Here is a 20,954-nt window from a genome sequence, read left to right on the forward strand (position 1 = left end):
GCACACAGTGGTGACGGATGCGTCCCTCCTGGGATGGGGTGGCCACTTGGGAGAGGCGGAGAACAGAGGCCTCTGGTCTCCGGTGGAGTTCCGGCTCCTTATCAACCTTTTGGAGATTCGGGTGATCCGTCTTGCACTGAAAGCATTCCTTCCTTCTGTCCGGGGAAGTGTAGTACAGGTGTTCATGGACAACACCACTGCCGTGTGGTATTGCAACAAACAAGGAGGGGTGGGGTCGTAGACCCTATGTCAGGAGGCTCTGCGCCTCTGGACATGGCTGGAACATCAAGGCATTACCTTTGTGGTTCAACACCTGGCAGGTTCTCTGAACGCCAGGGAAGATGGATCACGAATAGCTTCTGAACTCGGATGTGGCGCAAGGTCTCTTTCTGCAGTGGGGAGAGCCTTGGTTAGATCTATTCGCCACCGAAGAGAACAAGCAATGTCTTCAGTTCTGCGCATTGGAATTTTCCGAGGCGGCACTCGCTCAGCGACGCTTTTCGTCGCGAGTGGAGTTGCGGTCTGTTTTCCTGGTAGCTATCACCTCTGCCAGAAGAGTGAGTACTTCAGGCTCTTTCTTCTAAAGTTCCTTTCCTTTCTGTTCTTCCTGCCAAAGGTTGTCACGCCCTTCCACATCGGGCAGACCATCACTTTGCCCACCTTCTTTCCGCTTCCGCATCCTTCGAAAGAGGAAGAGAGGCTCCATCGTCTGGACCCAAAACGTGCACTCTCGTTCTATCTGAAGCGCACACAACAGTCTGGGCGGATGACCAGCTCTTTGTTGCCTACGTGGGTGACAAAAAAGGTTGGGCCGTGCACAAACGAACCATCTCTCGGTGAGTCGTTCTGTGCATCAAAGCATGTTAATCGTTGGCTAAGAAGGAGCCTCCTGTGGGGCTGTGTGCCCATTCTACCAAGGCAACTGCAGCCACTGCTGCCTTGGGACTCAGCATTCCCTTGCAGGACATTTGTCAGGCAGCTACGTGGGCCTCGCTGCACACGTTTACCAAGCATTACTGCCTTGACAGTCAAGTCCAGAGAGACGGCTTCTTTGGCCATTCTGTCCTCCGTGACTTTCTGGTGTAATGTTGTTCGCAGACCCACCACCGGGGTTGGTAATGCTGGGGTATCTATTCTAAGGTAAGGAATCTATCACTAACGTGTCTCTTTCAGATGCACAAGTTACTACTTGTGTAACAATATATCTGTAAGAGACATTAGTTAGTGGTAGATTCCTTACCGCCCCACCCATCCTCCCCGTTCTGCGAACTGATTTCTAGGGTTAAGGTCATCCCTTTCAGGGCCCTAGTTTCATGGCACCAGTGGTCAGTTTCTTACATGGCTCTGCGTTTCTGGCGCGGAAAGTAGTGTACAGAACTGACGTCAGCGTGCATGGGTGGCATCTAAGTAGTCTCCGTGACGTCATCTCGGCGCATATGACGCCAGCATCAGACGCGTAGCCACGCGACCCCACCTTCCGACGCGCAGGGGTACTGCTGATGAAAAAACTTTCTGGATCCAGTCTGACGCCTGGGGATATTCTAAGGTAAGGAATCTATCACTAACTAATGTCTCTTACGGATATATCGTTACACAAGTAGTAACTTGTGCTTTTATCTTCTGATGCAACTTGATATCTGAATGTCTCTTTTAAAAATGCTACTGAAAAATAGAAATGGTGCCATAATAGCATAGTAAATAGATTTACGAGATGGGGGGGGCAGAGTTTTTTGTTTCATATGTAAGTAGCATAGGAATAAGAAAAGATTAACTGCTTTCAATGTGGGAGACAGAAAGGTAATTCATATCAAATTATTGATGCAGAGAAAAATACTGCATGGTTGCCTTGTCAACAGATATCGCAGTCAGAACTTTGACTTTGCATAAATGTGTATTACAGCTGCAGATATCTTGCTGATTTTTAGCTGATTGCCTGTAACAAAATAGTTTACAAAAGAGTCATTTTCAAAACAGTAGAGGATAGCATGTATATCTACAGAAAATACAAAAAAGTTGAGGTTAAAAGGCCCAATTTTACTACTACATTTGAGAATTGTCAATTAATCTATTAAACTATCTTCTAGACTGTTACTAGTTAACCCTCACCCTATCTTGTTTCCCCATAAATCATGCTGTTTTCACCATTTACTAGGAAATACCCTTAAGCCACCTCCCATGCCAAACTTTTCAAGCTCCTTTATACACCATCCTTTACATCATTCCTTACCCAACCTTTGTACAAATTTGTACTCCAAACATAAGACATACCTTTACATATCTAAAACACTAACTTTACGCCAACCGCTAAATTTAGTGCCATTCTAACTCAGTTTATTACCAATTCCTAACTCTAACCCCAAGCTTTACTCCTACCTTAATCAGACCAAGTACACCTTTAATTATCCCTCACACAATAATTTACTCATATACTAACCATAAAACACCCCTAAAACCTATCTCTCACCTGAATATCATCTCTTACACCAACTAACCCGCACATTTATTTTCACTACTTTTTTAGTTTTTATATATTCTGCTATTTGTAGGTTTATGTTTATAATTCTGTTTTTGTTTCAATTTTGTTGTTTCTCAATCTTTGTAATTCTAATTTTCTGCACACCTTTAAGCCATCAGGCCAACTGTAAGCTGCTTGAGAAAAACGGTTTTAACAATCAAATGTTATGTTTTCTTTCAGACGCTACGGGAAAGGCTGTGGATACCAAAGTTTTTGACATGTATGAAGGAGGTAAATATGTTTTGCATAATTAAGTATCACTTACTGTGTCCAAATGTATTTACAGTACTCTTTTGTTTGTTCTGCAGCAATTTCTCCGTGTAAAAGAGCATAATGCAAGTCACCAGGATAGCTTATATTTTCTCTTTTTTTTAATTAGCAGTTGTTAGAAATTGGGTCTCCAATTAGCAAAGGTTTTCACCATGTCAAAGTAAGGACCACAATCCTACTCGGGGTGAGCTAGATACACTCTTTAAATTAACCTGTGCTCACCCTATGGTAGCTTGGCACAGAGCAGGCAGGCTTAACTGAAGAGGCAATGTGTAAAGTATGTGTGCAACCCACAGTAACACAATAAACATAAACCACAAAAAGACTCCACGCAGGTAAAGAAAAATAGATAATATTATTTGAATAAACAAGATCAAAACAATAAAAATCCAATCGGTAAAAATCAAAGATACACATTTTTAAAGACTAAATGCAAAAACTGGGCTAAAAGGTTACTTGAGGTCACGCGAGACCAGGGAAAATCAAAACTCCAGGCCAACCGCGAGGGATGTCAGGTCCGCTACAAGACTCGCTCAGGTCCCACTGAAAAAGTACCTTGGATGGAGCAAAGCATCGACGCTAAGGGCGCGATGCATCATTCGGTGTTGTAAGAGCAGAGGTGATGATGTGCCGGTTGTGTAGCAAAACAGCTGAAGAACCAACTTCTGAGTCCCAGGACTGGGGCACCTCAAGCATGGGTAGGACTTACAGTGTCAGAGGCCAGCAGCACCAGCAGAATTGGAGGAAGTCTTTTGTGTCCCTGAGACTTCGGAAAAAAGGAGGAAAACCCTTGGAGTCACTGTGGGTTCAAGTGCGAGGGGTTCAGTCCTTGTCCTGAGCATCGCACAGCTCAGGAGGCACCAGGGCTGCTCAGCAAAGCAGAGAAGCAGTTCCTCAGACAAATCAGTCAAGGCAAAGAGGCAATTCTTACAGCACAGTAGTCTTTACCCCACCAGAGTTCTTCCCAGGTCCAGAAGTGTACTCTTATGGCAGAGTCAGAGCTCCAGTACTTATAACCAAATACGCCTTTGAAGTGGGGGTGACTTCAAGTAGTTCCTTGAAGTGCACAGGTCCCTTTTCATCCCAGCCCTGTCTGTCAGGCTATCCTTTGTGTGGGGACAAGACACAGCCTGTTCAGATGTAAGTGTGAGCTCCCTCTCCGCCTTCCTTCCCAGTAGGCAATCAAAATGTAGATGAGACCTCTGCATACCCACCCTTCCTGTTTTTGTAGAAATGCAAAAAATGTGTAGCTTTCACCAAGCCCAAACATGTCTTGGAGACAGGCTGCAGAAACACAGAGCTAAATTAAGAGCAGAGAAATGTCCACGTTCTAAAAGTTGCATTTCTAAAATAGTCATGTCAAATCCAACTTTACCACTAAAGAGATTTATCATTACCATTCGAAAGATAGGAAACATAATTTAGCTATTCCTTTCTAATCAGGAATTACAGCTTAAACGTGTTTTAAGTAACTACATATACTAGCCTATGAAAGGAGTATACCTCACAGTTGTGAAAAACAGATTTAGCTGTTTGTCACTATCAGGACATGTAAAACTTGAAAGTACACATACTACCTTTTACTTACTCTGCACTTCGGGCTGCCCAGGGCCTACTTTAGGGATGAGCTATGTATAATAAAAGGGAAGCTTGGCAAGTGGCTTTAAATACCAATTAGCAGTGACAGTAAACTGCACACACAGGCCTTGCAATGGCCTGTCTGAGGCAGGTTTGAAAGTCTACTTGTGTGGGTGGCACAACCAGTGCTGCAGGCCCACTAGGAGCATTTAGATTACCGGCCCTAGGTATATAGTATACCCCTTACAGGGGACTTACAGGTAACTTAAATATGCCAATCAGGTATACACCAATGTCACCATGTTTTAGTTGGGTAACATGTGCACTTTAGCACTGGTTAGCAGTGGTAGCGTGTTCAGAGTCCTATGGCCAACAAAAAGATACATGAAAAAATGGAGGTAAGCAGGCAAAAAGTTGGGGGAAGACCACCCTAAGGATGGTAGCCCTATCAATAGTAAATTACGCCGTTGTGCAATTGAGATCCATTATTAACAATACTACAAAAATGAGATGCCCAAGAAAATAAAATTATTCATTTCTAAGTGATTTAGTTTCCCTGAAATCAACACTCCCAAATTAACACAAACAATGTAAAGGTTCTACATTAATACACATATTACTTAAAACGGACTTTTACTAAATAACAAGACACAACAGTTATATTCTATAGAGGTGCATTTTAAAGATTTACTTAAAAATTTAAATCATATCCTAGTTTGTAACTATAACCCAAAATGTAGTACATAGGAATAGCGGCAGCAACATTAACGAGCAATGTGAACAGCAAAAAATATTGTAGCAAAGTGGCTGTTTTAGCTGTATATCAATCCCACCCCATAAATTTGGCTTTATAAGTTAAACTGCATCAAAAAGCCTAATTTGAGCTGCTAAGTTGGTTCACAATATCTTACCTGTTTCAAATAATGAACGTATTGTCCAATAGAAAATTGTTTAATCTGCTGTTATCATCTCTGCTGGATAGAAAGCTGTTCAGCTGCTGGCAAAGTAAAGGCTGATTGTGCCTCCTGTTAGCCTTCAGCAAAAAGAACAGATGATCGCTGGAATGCTGAGCAAATCAAACATTCACCCCCAGTCATAGATCTGGGTTTAATCCATCATTTAGTTGCTCACCACGCCACCCCAGTTTGAATCTAGCCATATGCATATAAGTATGGACCCTGCTCCTCATGGGAACAGTCCAGCCAGGCCAGGTCCTCCCTGGACCAGAAACAAGCATCCTGGGACCGGTTTCAGGGTATCGCCAGGCTAGCTTAAATCCAGTGGCACAGTGAGCACAGGACCCACGTATGCGTATGCCCTTCTCACTTAGTGCAACAAAAGCAAAAAGAACAGATGATGGACAGAATGCTGAAGAAATCAAGCAATTACCACATTCACAGATTTGTATTTTTGCTCCCCACACCACCCCGTTTGGATCCAGCCATACGCAAATCAGTATTGGCCCTGTTACGCATTGGAACAGTCCAGCTCGTATTGCCAGGCCAGGTCCTCCCTGGACCAGAAACAAGCATTCAGGAACTGGTTTCAAGGTATCACCACTCGTCAGCCAGGCTAGCTTGGATCCAGTTGAATGGCATGGCGAGCAAAAAAGTGATGGATTTAAATCCAGATCTGTGATTGGGGTGTGTAAGAAAAAAAATGCATTTTCACATGAATCTAACTTGCTGTTTTATAGTCATCTTTTATTTAAAATGCATTATGGTTGCTTTTAATATATAGTTACCTGAAGATGAAATACCAAAATAGCTGTAGAATATTTTGTCCTTAAGTAATGTGATGTCTACAACCCCTGAAACACTATAATGGGCATCATCATAGCCCTCATGATTGTACAGCACTAAACCTCTGTGCTCTGCTAGACTCTCGCCTGCTGTGTCAACAGAAGTCCTCCTCAGTCACCTTTGCTCTGCTAAATTGCTGCAGTGATGCTGCAAGCTGGTGCCACCATAACAGTGGTAAGGAGGCAGGCTCTCTCTTAATGGGCTCTTGCTGTAAATCTGGTACTAGCTTGCTGATGGTAGGGCGGATGGGCTGTGTCTTGAAGCGCTTCAGTGCTGCTCCTTACATTGTCATACTGGCAAATAGGGCGGCAGTCAAGGCTCTCAGGGGCTTTAATCACCGCTACTGCTAGTGAGTAAGTCATTGACCCAATTGACCTGTGGAGTCGGAGACCTTAAGTAGAGATTTTAGCGAGGGCTTTATTTTTATATATGCTCTTCTTTTTCTGCTGGTTATTCGCTCTCGAGCAAATGCTGCCGGGTCTGTTGCGGGCTTCCGTAGCGGATCCAGGATGTCTTTGGATGGGTGGATTAGTCCTCCGTCAGGCACGGCAACCGGGAGAGAAGGAAAGAAATAGGACCGGGTTAGGGAAGGTTTTGGCTAGGGAGAGTTCAGGGCCGGGTGTGAGGAAAACCACGTGTGCAAGTGCAATTAACCCTCGATAGGTGTGATTCACTAGTGCTCGTGAGGAGGGAGGGGGGATTACGACACTATACACGGGTCTTTACAATATGTACAGGTTACTCCGAAGGTTGGACACACCGTCCCACACGACCCGCTACTTTGCCCCCTACCTGTTGGAGCCACACTCCTCCCGGGGCGACTCATGAAGTCGGTGGCCTCCTGGATTCTCCGGGTCCTCCTCATACTTCTCTGCTTCCTCGCTCGAACTTCTCCAACTCCTTCCTTTGCACTGTAGCACTCTCTCCTCCTGGGGAACGCCGTCCGTCGCTTCTTGAGTTCCTCCTCCTTTTGACGTGGATCGGGTAGTGACGCGGGCTAGGGGCGGGTCCTCGCCATATGTATCCTCCCATTTAAAGGCACCCTGTTCCGACTCCTTGTGCTGCCAATGGTTAGTGTCATCTTCCTCCGGCCAGTCCTCTCGGAGGCAGGGATCGGGCTGCTGCAGAGAAGGGACAGAAGTAGGTAAAAGCAGGGCCACTGTCCACCAGTCCGAGTCCGGGGTTTGTCCCTCGGTCGTTCGACCCACCCCATCACAACCTGTTTGGTAAGTGCAATTGTTGCCAGCCACGGCACAGTGGATCACGCCGGTGCCTCTAAAAGGCTACTCCACTTGCCTGGGACGGACACCGGGGCACTGCACCCCAGCCCTTGCTCAGTCAACATACATGGAGGGCAGGAGAAAGGTTCAGTGCTTGCAAGCCCCATGTCGGGTGGTGGCAAAATGCTCGGGGACGGGGACTGCTGAGGCTAGGTTTGCCAGCAGGCCGGTTTTCTACTGGCACCACCTGTATTTTGCTTTACCAGCCTCTACAAAAATAAGCATAATCACCGAAACCCAGTATTACCCATTATCTGGACTTACGTCAAACAGCTAAAATCCAAATAGCAAACCCTTTTAAATGTGTTCTAGAGCTGTGTTAATGAATTATCCCTGATTAATAATTAAAGGAAAAAAGGGAGAAAAGTGATGTTACAAATAAATATATCTGATTTTTACAGTTCCATTTAGTCTCTTAGAACAACAACTGGTCGGTATTTTTTTCGTGGATAGGTGCCAACCCTAGCTTAAGCGAGAGCACGATAAAATCAGTAGAGTCATATTGGGCTATGCTCAATGCCTCAGGAACCACGCTGTGGGGGAGGAGAGTCACCAGAGGCTAGTTGAGCCGTGTCCCTCTGCCTCAGGTTTGGAAAGTGAGGTGCAGTGGTGAAATGAAAGAAGAGTAACTTGAGTTGGCTTGAAAAACCCTGGCCTTGTGCACCTGTAGATCACAGCATCTGCCACATGTCTAGTCTTTAAAGAAATGTTCCTGACATTGTGTGTATGGGGTGTAAGGGCAGAGACACAATCAGAGGTGGCCGGGCCAGCTGGGTAGGAAGGGGGGTTTGGTGGGTGCGGGCCGCCCATGGTGTTTTCACTGAGAGGGTGACAAATTGGCAAAAATATGTGCCAGGCTTGCCTTCAGTGAGGCAATCCCGGGCCCTCATGGTGCCTACAGTACAGTAATGTAGAGACAGATGCCTGTGTTTAACACAGCAGGCTCTCCCCAGCACGGCGCACACTGCTTGCAGGGCACACTGCAGTCTGCTTGAATGGATAAAAGAGCAGCTTTGTTGAACACACCTCGTGGTGATCCCTGGGTGCTATAAATGTGTGACTAATGCATTTAGCGCGTTGATGCGGACACCAGCAATAAAATGTGTTAGTCTAACCTTTGATGCGTGGTACTTGGCAGGGCTCTGCAGCCACCTCATTGCCTCCCTTGTTCTGGCTTGGTTTTTGGGCTTCATTCCCCACTGCTGTCTGCCCCAATATACAAAGATACTTTTGTGAGTTGGCGTGGCTTTATTTTTGGTTTTCTGATGAATTTTAGGAGGAAGTCACATCTACTGTCAGCTAACTTTTTGAATTGGGCCCTGACTTAGGACTTTACTTCTGATGTCCGCCTTTTGCATTCTGCCTTAATCTGTCATTCATCACATCAAAGGGCTATTTCACGTGTGTTCATTACAGAGGTGTGTCTCCTTAGCTCAATTGTCCCTGTTCCATCCTGCTTCTACCTCATAATGCCACGGTTGGCCTGTTTTTTTCAACAAATAACAGCATTTTCTCACCCTATGATGATATATCCTTATCCTCAATTTCCTGCACCTTTACCTTACAGTCACTTGCCTTTCAGTATTTTTCACAACATAGTTTGACAATCCACTAAGCTGGTTCTTGAGTCTGGTGATAAGTGCCACAGCAAAAGACAAGCATCCAATGGCATTTGAGAGCTTTTTGAACTTTGAATAGACAATATCGTATTGCAGGCCTGCAATGTGAGGCTCACCCTATTTCTTTGACAAGGCCCTTCCAAGCTCCCTATCTGTGTCCCACAACTTGCGGGTACTATCTGCACTCCTGACCCGTTTCTTTCAGACCTCGCACCCCTCCTCACTCTCAGAGCCTCAACACTCGTCTACCCCCACATTAGTGCCCAAACCCCTGCTGGGTCACTCATACTTGATAATCAACAACTCTCATTATGTATTCAGTAACCTGTTATCCACAGGGGTGACATTCTGGTGGCCTTGGGAGGCCGGAAGGACAACATCCTGGACTTGTGCTGTTACTGGGATGCTCTGAACCTTGCGCCTGGGAATCTCCCAATGAAATCAGGCTGTGGGCTAACTGACACTCGTTGGCTCCGCCCCTTCCGCCTTCACAGACCTTGGATGGAGGAAACTGAAGCCAACAGCTGTCACCTTCCTCTCACTCTGCAAGCGCTGCCCCCCTTCCCCCCGCAAAGAGTTTTAAAAAAGAACAAAAATAAAGAAACCAAGTGGGGGCTGAATGACATGCTCTATACGATGGAGCTGTCTTCGCACAGCACAAAATGAAGTGGAAAAGACCTTGTAGCACAGAAAGGCAAAAACATTTTTTAAAAAATGCTGTATGAGGCCTGCTGTCGTTGCAGAGCCGACAATATAATTTGAAAACTCTCTGTGATGCCTGCCATGCTGCAGAGTAAGGAATAACAACAATGAAAATAACACTTCTGCAGGGACTGTGAGGGAGTGAAAAGAATCATACTTTTGTAACGCTTTTTTTTTTCTCTGCGCAGAAAAGGGTTGTCTCCTTAGACTTGTAGAACTTATTTGTACACGTTTTGTCAAAGCTGTATACAAATCACGGGCTGGTGGTACACCGTGAGATACTATAGAAAAGCGCGAAACATTATCCGAGTTGCATAAAAAACACACCTGATTCATGTAAAATAAAATGACTGCAAGCCTGTAAGTTTTATGAATATTTTGTACGCTGAGTGGCTCGGATCTGTGGGAGCCTTTCTAACTCATAATTATTATTAACCACGTTTGTCTTAACTTCTAAAATAGTTAATTTGGAATAATTAGAAATATGGGGCCCGATTCACAGAATGAACTTAAGACTCAATCCTAAACTTACTACTATTTTGGTATTCACAGAATGCACTTACTACTTTTGGCATTCACAGAAAGAACTTACTACTTTTGGTATTCACAGAAGTTAGGATTTTGTCTTAAGTTTATCTTAAGACAGACTTAAGACAAAATCCTAACTTAAGTCTGTCTTAAGTCTGTCTTAAGTTTGTCTTAAGACAAACTTAAGACAAAATCCTAACTTCTGTGAATACCAAAAGTAGTAAGTTCATTCTGTGAATGCCAAAAGTAGTAGTAAGTTTAGGATTGAGTCTTAAGTTCATTCTGTGAATCGGGCCCTTAGTCACAAACTCCGTAACCAACTCATTGAACACGGTCACCTTCCCGTGCACTCTGAGTGAGAGGTCTGTCAGGAGAAGTGCTGTGAAAGGATGGGATATGTAGGTGAGTAAAATTTATCTTTTTTTTATTTTGTTTTGACAGACTTTTCAGGACCAATGGTGAAATTCATTAACGACGCCCCCAAAGGATCCATTCTGCTAATATCCACCTACGATGATGGAGCGACCAAGTAAGTATTTGATAAAACAGTAGTATTGCTGTTACTCTGAAGGGGGTAACATTGAGACACTAATTTATGAAGTAACCAGTGTAGGCTGAAAACATTAAGTAAATTAAAACAAGCAGTTTGAATCAATAGTCCTGAATAAGTGAGAACAAGAATGAAGATCAAGGAGGATCTGCGTTATTAAATGTACGTTTTACTTTTTTAAAGGTTTTTTATTTAGAGCATTATTCACCATTTATCCTACCTCTTGGTACTGTCTCTGAGTGGCTCCTGGTAGTTTATCCCGGTTCAGGGAGCTTCATCAGGGGTCCGTAGCCTGGTTCAGTCTCGCAGCCTTCCACCACAATATGTGTCTGCATGTTCAAGAATCTGAATCTTGCGCCCGGGAATCTTCCAATTAAATCAGACTGTTTTATCCATGTTAACCTTATAACTGTACCCTCGTGTCTTCATTCACTCACCCTCCATATGCTACTCTCTCCCGACTATTATTTGCAGGTAGTGAGGGATCTTAACCCCTTCCACCCGAGGCTGAGGCCGCGCTCGGCGCCGCAGTACTCATGACCTGCTCGTCATGCTACACAGTGGAGCGGTGCTCATGACGAGCTGGACTCCTCATGACTCCGCCTACTTCCATAGAACGGCCGCACAGGCTGGGAATTAGCCGCACGTGGGCCATCCGCGGCAGTTATGACAAGCTCAGCTCGTCATGAGCACAGCTCCAATGCGCCTCATGACGAGCTGAGCTCGACATAAGCTTGCAAGGGGTTAATTGATGTCTCTAAAGAGAGTCCAGCCATGGTACTTGTTACCATTTGTTCAAATATAATGAGAAGTCATATGCATGTATGCTCTATTGTATTCTACATGGGTTGTGGTCCATGTTTCACTCTTGCCCTTAGCTGTATGCTGTCCCATTCCAGAGTCCAATATCTCAAACCCTTGACAAAGATGTAATCTACTTCTCTGCCATCACCAGTAAGTAGGCTGGCCAGTGGCCAACTACAGAATTCTTTATACAGTTTACGATTTGCACAGCACAGGGTTCAACAACTAGCCTACGCTGTAAACTTGTAAAACCTTGTCTGTCTAGATTGTGGGTGCCTTAACATTAAGTGCTTTAGATTGATATTCATGTGACATAATTTCCTTATCGAGGTGAGCGCATAGAAGTCCATGGTAAGGGAAGCAAAGGGCCTGGCAAAGAAAATGGAACAGGAGGACAAATAAAAAAAGGATATTGTAGACAGTAATTCTCTCAAGGAAGCCATCACAAAGTCATCATCACTTCAAAATAAACAACCACAGCCCACACCAGAATCCTAACTTCAGGAATGGGGCATGTGTGGCTGTCGATACACATGCTTTGCATACTCTTGCCATCTAGCGTTGGGTCTGGATGTGTGCAAGTTGTTTTTCTTTGAAGAAGTCTTTCGCGTTACAAGGTAGAGACTTGAGAATAATGCCCATGGACATCGACTCCATTGTTAGATTGTTGGTGTGCCCGCGCTCGGATTCAATACTGTTGTGGTGCTCTTTTCTGTGCCCTCCCTACCTTTCCCCTCATCGCTATTGTTTTTATTGTTTTTCCAATTCTTGTGTGTTGAAGTTTACATATTTCGTTGAGTCGAATGGCCTAAACTGCTGCCCCCACAGGGCCGCGCCCTTCTTGCCTTTGTTTAGTTTCCATCAAGTTTTCCAGCGAATGCCTTGCTGGTGATGGATTGTCCTTGTTGTCACGCAAAGTAATCTTGGACTGATTTAGATCAGGTCTGTAATCTTCGCCTGTTGCCAGAACACAGAGAAGCTGACTGCGACGGTTGCTGCTCCTTCCACTCCAAGAAAACCCTTCGAAACTGTGACCAGCATAGATTTGTGATTTGGCGAAGGAGCAAAGTGGGCACTCCAGGCCTTTTTGGTCATGATGATGTCAAGGAGGAAGAAGAACACCCTTAACTGTTGTTTGCAGAGGAAAAGGCGTCTAGATTGAAGGTAGTTCTCGATCCGACCTTGTGATGAAGGAAGTAACACCTGCTCAGCAGTCTGTGAGTATGGCACCCTCTTCCCCTCAACACCGTTCCAAAAGTCATTCGGCTCCTCTATAAAATCATACAGAGGCCCTCGGTCCACCACTGCTCTCTGGTCTTGGTCGGCACCGAGGAAACTGTTTCAGACGCCCACCTTCTGGCTCGGTGCCGAAAAATCAACCAAAGTCAAAACCTTCGGCATTGAGTACTTTAGTCTTTTAACACCAGGCGGTCCCTGCCCGACCCTCAGCATCAACCCAAATACCACCATCGACATCCACTATTTCGACGCTAAGTGTAATTTTGGTGCAGAAACGGAAACCTTCTAGGCTGGCATCAAAGAATGATTTTGGCAGGGCAGTGGAGCCAATCCTCCATAAACTCCAAGAGCAACTGGGTGTTAAACAGAAACAGATTAACATCCATCTTCATACTGGCCGTATCCTTGCCAGATCTTCTGCGACCAATTCCTCCACCACCCAAAAGACAGTTGTCTTTCTATGAGGTTCTGGATGTACCAGTTCCTACAACACACAGCAAGAAAGCAGACAAGGTCACCACTACTTTACTTCTCGCACCACCCTCACTAACTCCACCCTCTCTGCCACATTCTACAGGGGACCCACTTGATATTTCATCTCAGGGGTCTCCACATTCTTATACATCTGTGCATGCTACATGACCACATATTGACCCCTGGGATACCTGTGATATTGATCCTCAAGGGACACCCCCAAATCTCAATCCAGCTCGACCTTCCCCTCCTGATGACTCAACAGGAGCTTATAAGGAGAGCTGCTTCTTTCCATCAAGTGGAACTCCATAAAGAGCCCTTAAAGGAGGATTTCCTCTTCTAGACCCTTTCTTCCTCTCACAGGGCAACACAATATCTCCCAATACTACAGGGCATGCTTAGGCATATGGACAACATCTTTAAAGACACAATAGGGCTCGGGTTATAACACCCATGATGGACAAGAAGTATAAGGCCTCCCCATCTGATCCCATGTACATTTGGGGACAACTTCCACCAGATGCCCTGGTCACTTTCACCAATGCTCGCAAGCAAGCAAACTCAGAAGCCAGCGGAGATGCCCTGCTGATCAAGAAAGCAAACATATAGATGCAGTGTGGAAAAGGGTTTCAGCACAATCTGCCAACCATTGGTGTATCGCCAACTCCTTGGGCACTGTTTCTCAATATGACCGTGGGGATGAGACAGAGGACCTTCTCCAATACCTCCCAGATGAGCACAAGAAACAGGGCCAAGCTCTTGTCTCATAAGGCAAGAATATATATAAAACCTCCTTCCGCTGTACCTTGGACTCAGCTGAAACTGCAGCTAGGGGTATTAATACTAGCATCATACTGCATGGCTCTGCATTTCTGCTTTCAGACCTGAAATCAAAAGAATGTGCTCAACATGTTATTCCATAAAGAACATCTATGTGGTCCTAAGGTGAACCAACCATTGGAAAAAATCAAAAAAGACAAAAGAAATGCAATGGGGTCTCTCCAAACCTCTGCTCCCAGTGGCTCCTTTGGCTGCCCCAACTACTGTGGAGGTTACAAAGTAACCTCTTCTGACACCTTCACCTCAAACCAGTGCAATAAGGGTCATTATACCTCACCTTAGGGTTATATTGGAGTGTCCTACAGAGGTACCAATTCCAAAGGTAGAGACATGGGCGCTTCCTCACCTGGAACAATGCTCACTACCAAACAATAACTTCCCTCTCCTACCTCCTGACCACATAACACCGTTCAGAGGTCGCTTACAACATTTCCTACCCACTTAATACCCATTACAGCAGATCCGGGTTAAAGCCATCGTTTATTTGCTTGCCACGCCATTCCAGTTTGGACGCTGCCGCATGCAAATCAGTCTTGACCGTGTTCCTCATGAGAACATTTCAGCCTGAACTGCCAGGCCAGGTCCTCCCTGTGACTGGGGGTAAATGTTTGATTTGTTCAGCATTCCGTCCCTCATCTGTTTTTTAAGCATTTGTCACCCCGAGAGGGACTGATATGCCCAGACGTGGGTCCCGTGCTCACAATGCCGCTGGATTCAAGCTAGCCTAGCTGATGAGAGACGATACCCCAAAACCGGTACCAGGATTCGTTGTTACCAGACCAGAGAGAACCTGGCCTGGCAGTTCGGGCTGGACTGATCCTATGGGGAGTAGGGTCAAGACTGACTTGCATATGGCTGGGTTTACACTGGAATGGAATGTTGTACAAAAATATTATGGATTTAGGCCCTTATCTCTGTACTGGGGTGAATATTTGACATTGTTCAGTATTCCATCCATCACCTGTTCCTTTTGCATTTGTCGCCCTAAGTGGAAAGAGTATACCCAGGCCTGGATCTCGTGCTTATTACCATGTCACTGGAGTCAAGCTAGCCTGACTGAGGAGGGGCAAACTGGTCCTAAGGTGCTTGTTTCTGTTCCAGGTAGGACCTGGCCTGGCAGTTCAGACTGGACTGTTTTCATGGGAAGCAGGCTCAAGACTGATTTGCATATGGCTGGGTCTAAACTGGAATGACATGGTGTGCAAAAAAACAATTAATTTAGGCTTGAATCTCTGTACTGGGGGTGAATATTAAGTGGCACTTTTATAACTGTAAAATCCGACTTCACCATAAGTTATGATTTTAAATTAAGATTCCAGAGACACTAAACTTGAATCATTTATATTTTCCTATTTGGAAATTACACTTATAAAATGTAATAAGGTAATCTAAATGTTATCTTATGGGAGATATAGGCCTTGATCACAGTCCACAGAAAGACAACGGGGCATATTACCAAGCAGGGCGATAGGCAATTATCGCCGGTTTAGCGGCCATTTTCGGCCGCTTAGCGGCGATAATTCTATCTTTCTATTAGCAAGCTGTTGCTAACAGCTGTTAGCGACAGCTTTAGGCGATAGCGAGCGGTTTGGGGCCCACTTTGCATGTCAGCGATATTTATCGCTTATGACATGCAAAGTGGGCGTACCCAACCTGTTAGCGACTGAAAGCAGTCGCTAACTTCGCTATCGCCTATTTACAAGGCAGGCGTAGCGATGGAAATATTCCCGCTATCGCCAAAAAGCAACGCCTTCTCAGACCAGTTCTTAGCCATGTTATCCAATGGGAGGTGGATAACATGGCTAAGAGCATTTCGTCGCTAATGCGTGACTATCGCTGTATTCTCAGCGATATTCATGCATTTCGCCTGATTTCTATCGCTTTTGAGAAAAAACTCGCTAATAGCAAGTCATCTCAATGATAATTTCCGGCGATGCTTAGCGATAAAAAAATGTGTTGCTAAGCCTGGTTAGCGATAAATATCGCTATTGGTTGGTAATATGCCCCAACATTCATTAACAGAAACGGGTGAACAAGACTAATGTTCCAACATGGGAACTTCTGTGGTAAATAACACAAGAACATTAAATGCACATGTTAATGTAGTATCATCCCTGGAAGTTAAATGGCTTACTTGGAGGTGCAGCATGCTCACCACCTGTCCTGCGCAAAAGGACGAGCCAGAGAGAGTTCCAGTTTTGATCATTTGTATTAGTGCAAACTAATTGACATCACAGACTGTGACATCAATGACAACATGGAAAGATAGCACATTTTAATAAAATGACACAAGCTTCAATAAAGTAAATGTTTAGCTCCCAAAAGCAGTGGAGCAGCACTACGAGATATCCAAAAGGGCATGAATGAAGAGGCCTGAAGGAGGGTTCCCCCTTCCCCGGGTGTGATTGCTTCCTTAGTGTATTAAGTTGATCCGTTTTAATTTCTTGCACTGTACATTTATCACTCCGGTGCTGCCTCACAGGATTGACCCCAGTAGGCCTAGAAGTTGTTACCGGTGTCAGGCACAGGTGACGTTGTTCCTACACCTTGCCTGGGAATCAAGGCAGGTGGCCACGGTCATTGGTGCTGAGATGGAGCTGGACCCAGTTGTTTGCCTGTTGGACGCTATTAAAAAGCATAAAGGCAGAAAGATGGAACTAAAATGTTTGCGTTTGCTATTGTTGGCAAAGAGGAGAGTCGCTTTTAGCTGGATGGGGCAGGGTAGGGCTTGTCTCGACGTTTGGGAGAGGGATGTGTGTGAGTAGGCAGTGGCAGAGGAAGTACGCCTCCATAAAATGTAGACATGATGATCAAGTGGAAGATGATCTGCCGGTTTGGGGGGTGCTGTTGACTAAATTTTTTGGACGGGAGGGGGACAAGACTTTTCTTTTGAGGACGAGGATAGGTTACTCCTGTTACGGGTGCTGTGGTGTATTGAGACATAATGTACATGATTTCTTTCTATCGGGTTTGATCTACAATAACTTATTACTACATGTCAAATGTTGGGGGATGGCTGTGAGTATTGTATCATTTTCACTTGTGTTGCCATTTTGCTCAGCAGTAAAACAATAAAAGATGCCTTTAATTAAAAAAACTTAGGTCTTTGACTGGTGGTAAATGTTTGACAATGTTCAGCATTCCGTCCATCATCTTTTTGTGTTGCAATATCCATGTGCAGCCAGTATGAATGAGTCTGCAGCTGAACTCATGACCTGAATACCATAGTTCTATCATTTAGGACTTGTATAAAATCTTCCCTGTGAACTATTGATAAGTCATTAGCAAATTGCTGCACAGAGTTCCTCAACGACCTGTCATATCAACCCAGGAGAGCCGTGGCCCTTGCAGTTGTCATAATCATCCCAGACATGCCACACATCTCCCTCTATGCCAAATTGAATTTCTAGCTTATCTTCTCTAGTGAAATTGTGAACAAGGGAACCATCTGTTGACATCACTACTGAATTGGGAGGGGGGTCCATATGCAGAAAGGCTGTTTTGTCCCGGAGACATATATATAGTTCTTTAAAAGACTCCTTGGCCCTTTCCAAAACATAAAAATAACGACCTCTTTGATGAAAAGTTTCAAAAATCACCAAAGTCATTATAGGTGCTGGCAGAGGTATATTCGATTTGTTAGACACTCAGATGAAACCTCCTGGAATGTATTGATGCCTTCAACCCAGGAAATTCTTGCAGAAAGAGAGGTGAACTAATAATTGCCAGTTTTAGATGTCGTCAAAGACCATGTTGTAACTGTATGCACTAGTGTAGAGCACCCGAGAGCTGCTCTGCCCACTGCAGAACCCCGGCCCGAATTGAGGTGCATTTAAACTTTAGGCGCTGACCCTTCTCACCAGGTGTGGTGCTTACTCAAATTTGCTTGAAAATGCACCATTTACCCACTATTTTTTCTACATTTTCTCAGGGAGAGAACCCACCCCCCGAGCCCCTGGTAGGTGGTTCGGGCTCGCTCACTGCGCTCGATCGCTATACTGCATTACCATGTCGCAAAATGATGCATGTCTAAAAAGTGTGTCACCAACATGAAAAGTTTGGAAAGCTATGCACTAGGGCCTACTTATATGTATGTAAAAAGGAAGAGTTGGACCTGGCAAAAGGTTTATTTTGGTAGATCGACATGGCAGGGTATCCTGCACACACAGGCTCTGCAGTGGCAGGCCGGAGTCCTGTTTAAAGAACTATTTAAGTGGGTGGCACAATCAGTTCTGCAGGCCCACTAGTAGCATTTAATATACAGGCCCTGGGTATTTGTAGTGCACTTTACTAGGGACATATTAGTAAATTAAATTTACCAATTGGGTTGGTTTTAGGGAAAGAACAGAAGCACTTTAGCAGTGGTTAGTTAAGGTAAAGGCAGCAAAAACGAAGTCCGCAAAAACAGGATGTCTGAAGGCAAAACGTTAGGGGGAACCACGCCTATGATGCCAGGTCTAACACAATGTAAGAGTGCTTGGTGGCCCATTTACAAGAGTAATGATGATTAAAAACCACATTTATTTTTAGATGTGTTTTGTACATGTAAAGGAATTTTTATTTGTGCCAGATATTAGATCCTGGGATGAACCAGAACCCTCAAAGAAGGCAAAACATGTTGTAGTCCAATCAAAAAGTTGATGGGCTTCCAATTGACGGATAGGTTTCTGCCATTAAGACATTCTGCACTTTATCACCTGAAGGTGTTTTTCCAGGCCACTAAACCTCCAAATGCTAAAGGGCAGGAATCACAGACCCTATGTCAGGGTATTGATCCTCATATCACTTCACCCAGGCTCTGCACTCGTGCCAGACTGTGATGACCTTGAGAAGGGCAGGCTATGGCCTAGCTTCATTACAGCCTCTAACGTAGCCCTTGTAGGAACAAAAGCTCCCTTTACGCTTTGTTGTCCCAGTAGTATTGCTAGTTGCCATCGTTCTGCTTACGGCTGCAAAATCTGGTACTACCACTTTCGAATATTTGTGCTATTACTACGGTATGTGGAATATGTGCCTGCCGAAATCCACTCACAAGGTCCAAATAATATCCAGCCCTTGGAAGATTGGCCAGTAAGGCTAAGTGAGAGATCATATTGAGTCCTGAAAACAAAGATTCCATCATGGAATCCGGGCCTGTTGCTTTGGCCAATGTTCTTCTTTCTTTTTCTAATATTAAGTGAAATGGGTAGTCCAAATGCCTCAACTAAATTCTTTTACCTCACAGAATCCGGCTTGTATCTCTAGAAAATTTCTATTTCTGAATTTATTATTCATGCATAAAGCCTTACTTTTTTACATAAACCTGGCTTGTCTCTATGGCAAGCATTGAAATTGCAGGTGTTAAAAATTTCTCCTTCAAGTTGTGTTCCGTCACAGAAAGCTGCCACACATTGCTGACAAGGAAGTCAGAGGCTTTTTACAAGCCCATTGCACCGCTTGTGCGTCACTTTTTGGATGCATTGGCAGCGCAGTATGCCTGTCCATATTTACAAAGGACACGTAAAGCCACCCAGCGTGGCTTTTCATAGCCTTGTAAAGTGGCTTTTCATATCCTTGTAAACAAGGCTCCCTTTCACGCATTACTCAGTGTGAAAGGGGCATCCATGGCTATTACTCTGGGTGTTCCTCTGCAACATCCATGGAATCTGATGCATTCCTAGGTTTACAAGGTTTCGTAAACCTGGGAATGAGTTAAATACCAACGCCCCTCAAGGAGACGCATAAGGCAGGCACAAACGGGAGAAATAACTGTATTTCTCCTTGTTTTTACTTTTTCTACGGGTGCTCTGTGCTCCATTCTGCAGCACACACAGAAAGAGGAAAACACTGCTCAGGATTATTTTTGTGCAGAAAGGTGTCCCTTCCTGCACATCCTGTTATGTAACCTTGCACTACACATGCATGTATATGTGATAGATAGTGTCTGCTGGTGGTCTTCGCAAGTGATGGGGGGTAATACTGACACCAAACTATAGTGCGCACGCCTGACTTCTCACAGGAATATTGCTGGAGGAATCCCTTCTTTCCCACCAGAACATTTTGGAAGAATATTGGATAAAAAGCGCTTGTTAAAGCACAGTTTTCACTCAGATGTTTTCATGGCCGTAAACAGTCAATGTGCACCCGTTACATATATTCAAGTACTTTCATGCAGTGCAAAGTCAATGAAGCCTGATAATCTCCTGGAGTTGACCGCACTTTTTTCAAAATATGCAGTGGGTGGACCATTATGTCAATAATTTCTTCCGTTGTGTCAGAGCGAACATTTCTTCAGTGAGGTCCCCCATTTGCCTTAAGTACCCCATTATGTCAAAAACTGCATATACAATAGTGTAGTAGTTTGCCATTGGTAGCGTTCATGAGTGACGCATATGTCAAACATTACCTACAGTATGTGAGGGTCAGTATTTTTTCATGGTTACCTGCCCTTCCAAAAAGTGCCTTTGTGGTGCTTCTTAATGCCAAGAAAGACTTGTAGTGCACCAGTGCCAGCATTGTGCCACAGGTGTTCATATGAAAAAAATTACTGCAGGTGTCTAGTGTCAGCATTTTGCCATGGATGCCACGTATACCGAGAATTACCCAGGATATCAATTACAGCATTTTGCCAAGAATCGTGTCCAGTATGCCAGCACCAGCAATTTGCCACAGGTATCCCATATGCCAAGAATTATCTTAGTGAAGTAGTGTGGCTCACTGGTTAGAGGCGGCAGACCCGAGAGCAGAGGACGGCCCGGGACCAGGGTTCGATTC

At 44.6% G+C, this 20,954-nt stretch overlaps 1 protein-coding gene across 2 annotated transcripts in view; it reads left to right on the forward strand.

Annotated features, from left to right (window-relative positions):
• FAM3B (FAM3 metabolism regulating signaling molecule B) overlaps positions 1-20,954 on the forward strand; it is a 259,570-nt gene that overhangs the window by 222,721 nt on the left and 15,895 nt on the right. For both annotated transcript variants that reach the window (XM_086935435.1, XM_086935436.1), the window contains 2 exons: positions 2,696-2,746; positions 10,736-10,823. In XM_086935435.1, coding sequence (XP_086791561.1) covers positions 2,696-2,746; positions 10,736-10,823 — 139 coding nt within the window. The remainder of the gene's footprint in view (positions 1-2,695; positions 2,747-10,735; positions 10,824-20,954) is intronic.

This window comes from Lissotriton vulgaris, chromosome 8 (genome assembly GCF_964263255.1).
Source record: "Lissotriton vulgaris chromosome 8, aLisVul1.2, whole genome shotgun sequence".
In the NCBI taxonomy this organism is placed as follows: Eukaryota; Metazoa; Chordata; class Amphibia; order Caudata; family Salamandridae; genus Lissotriton; species Lissotriton vulgaris.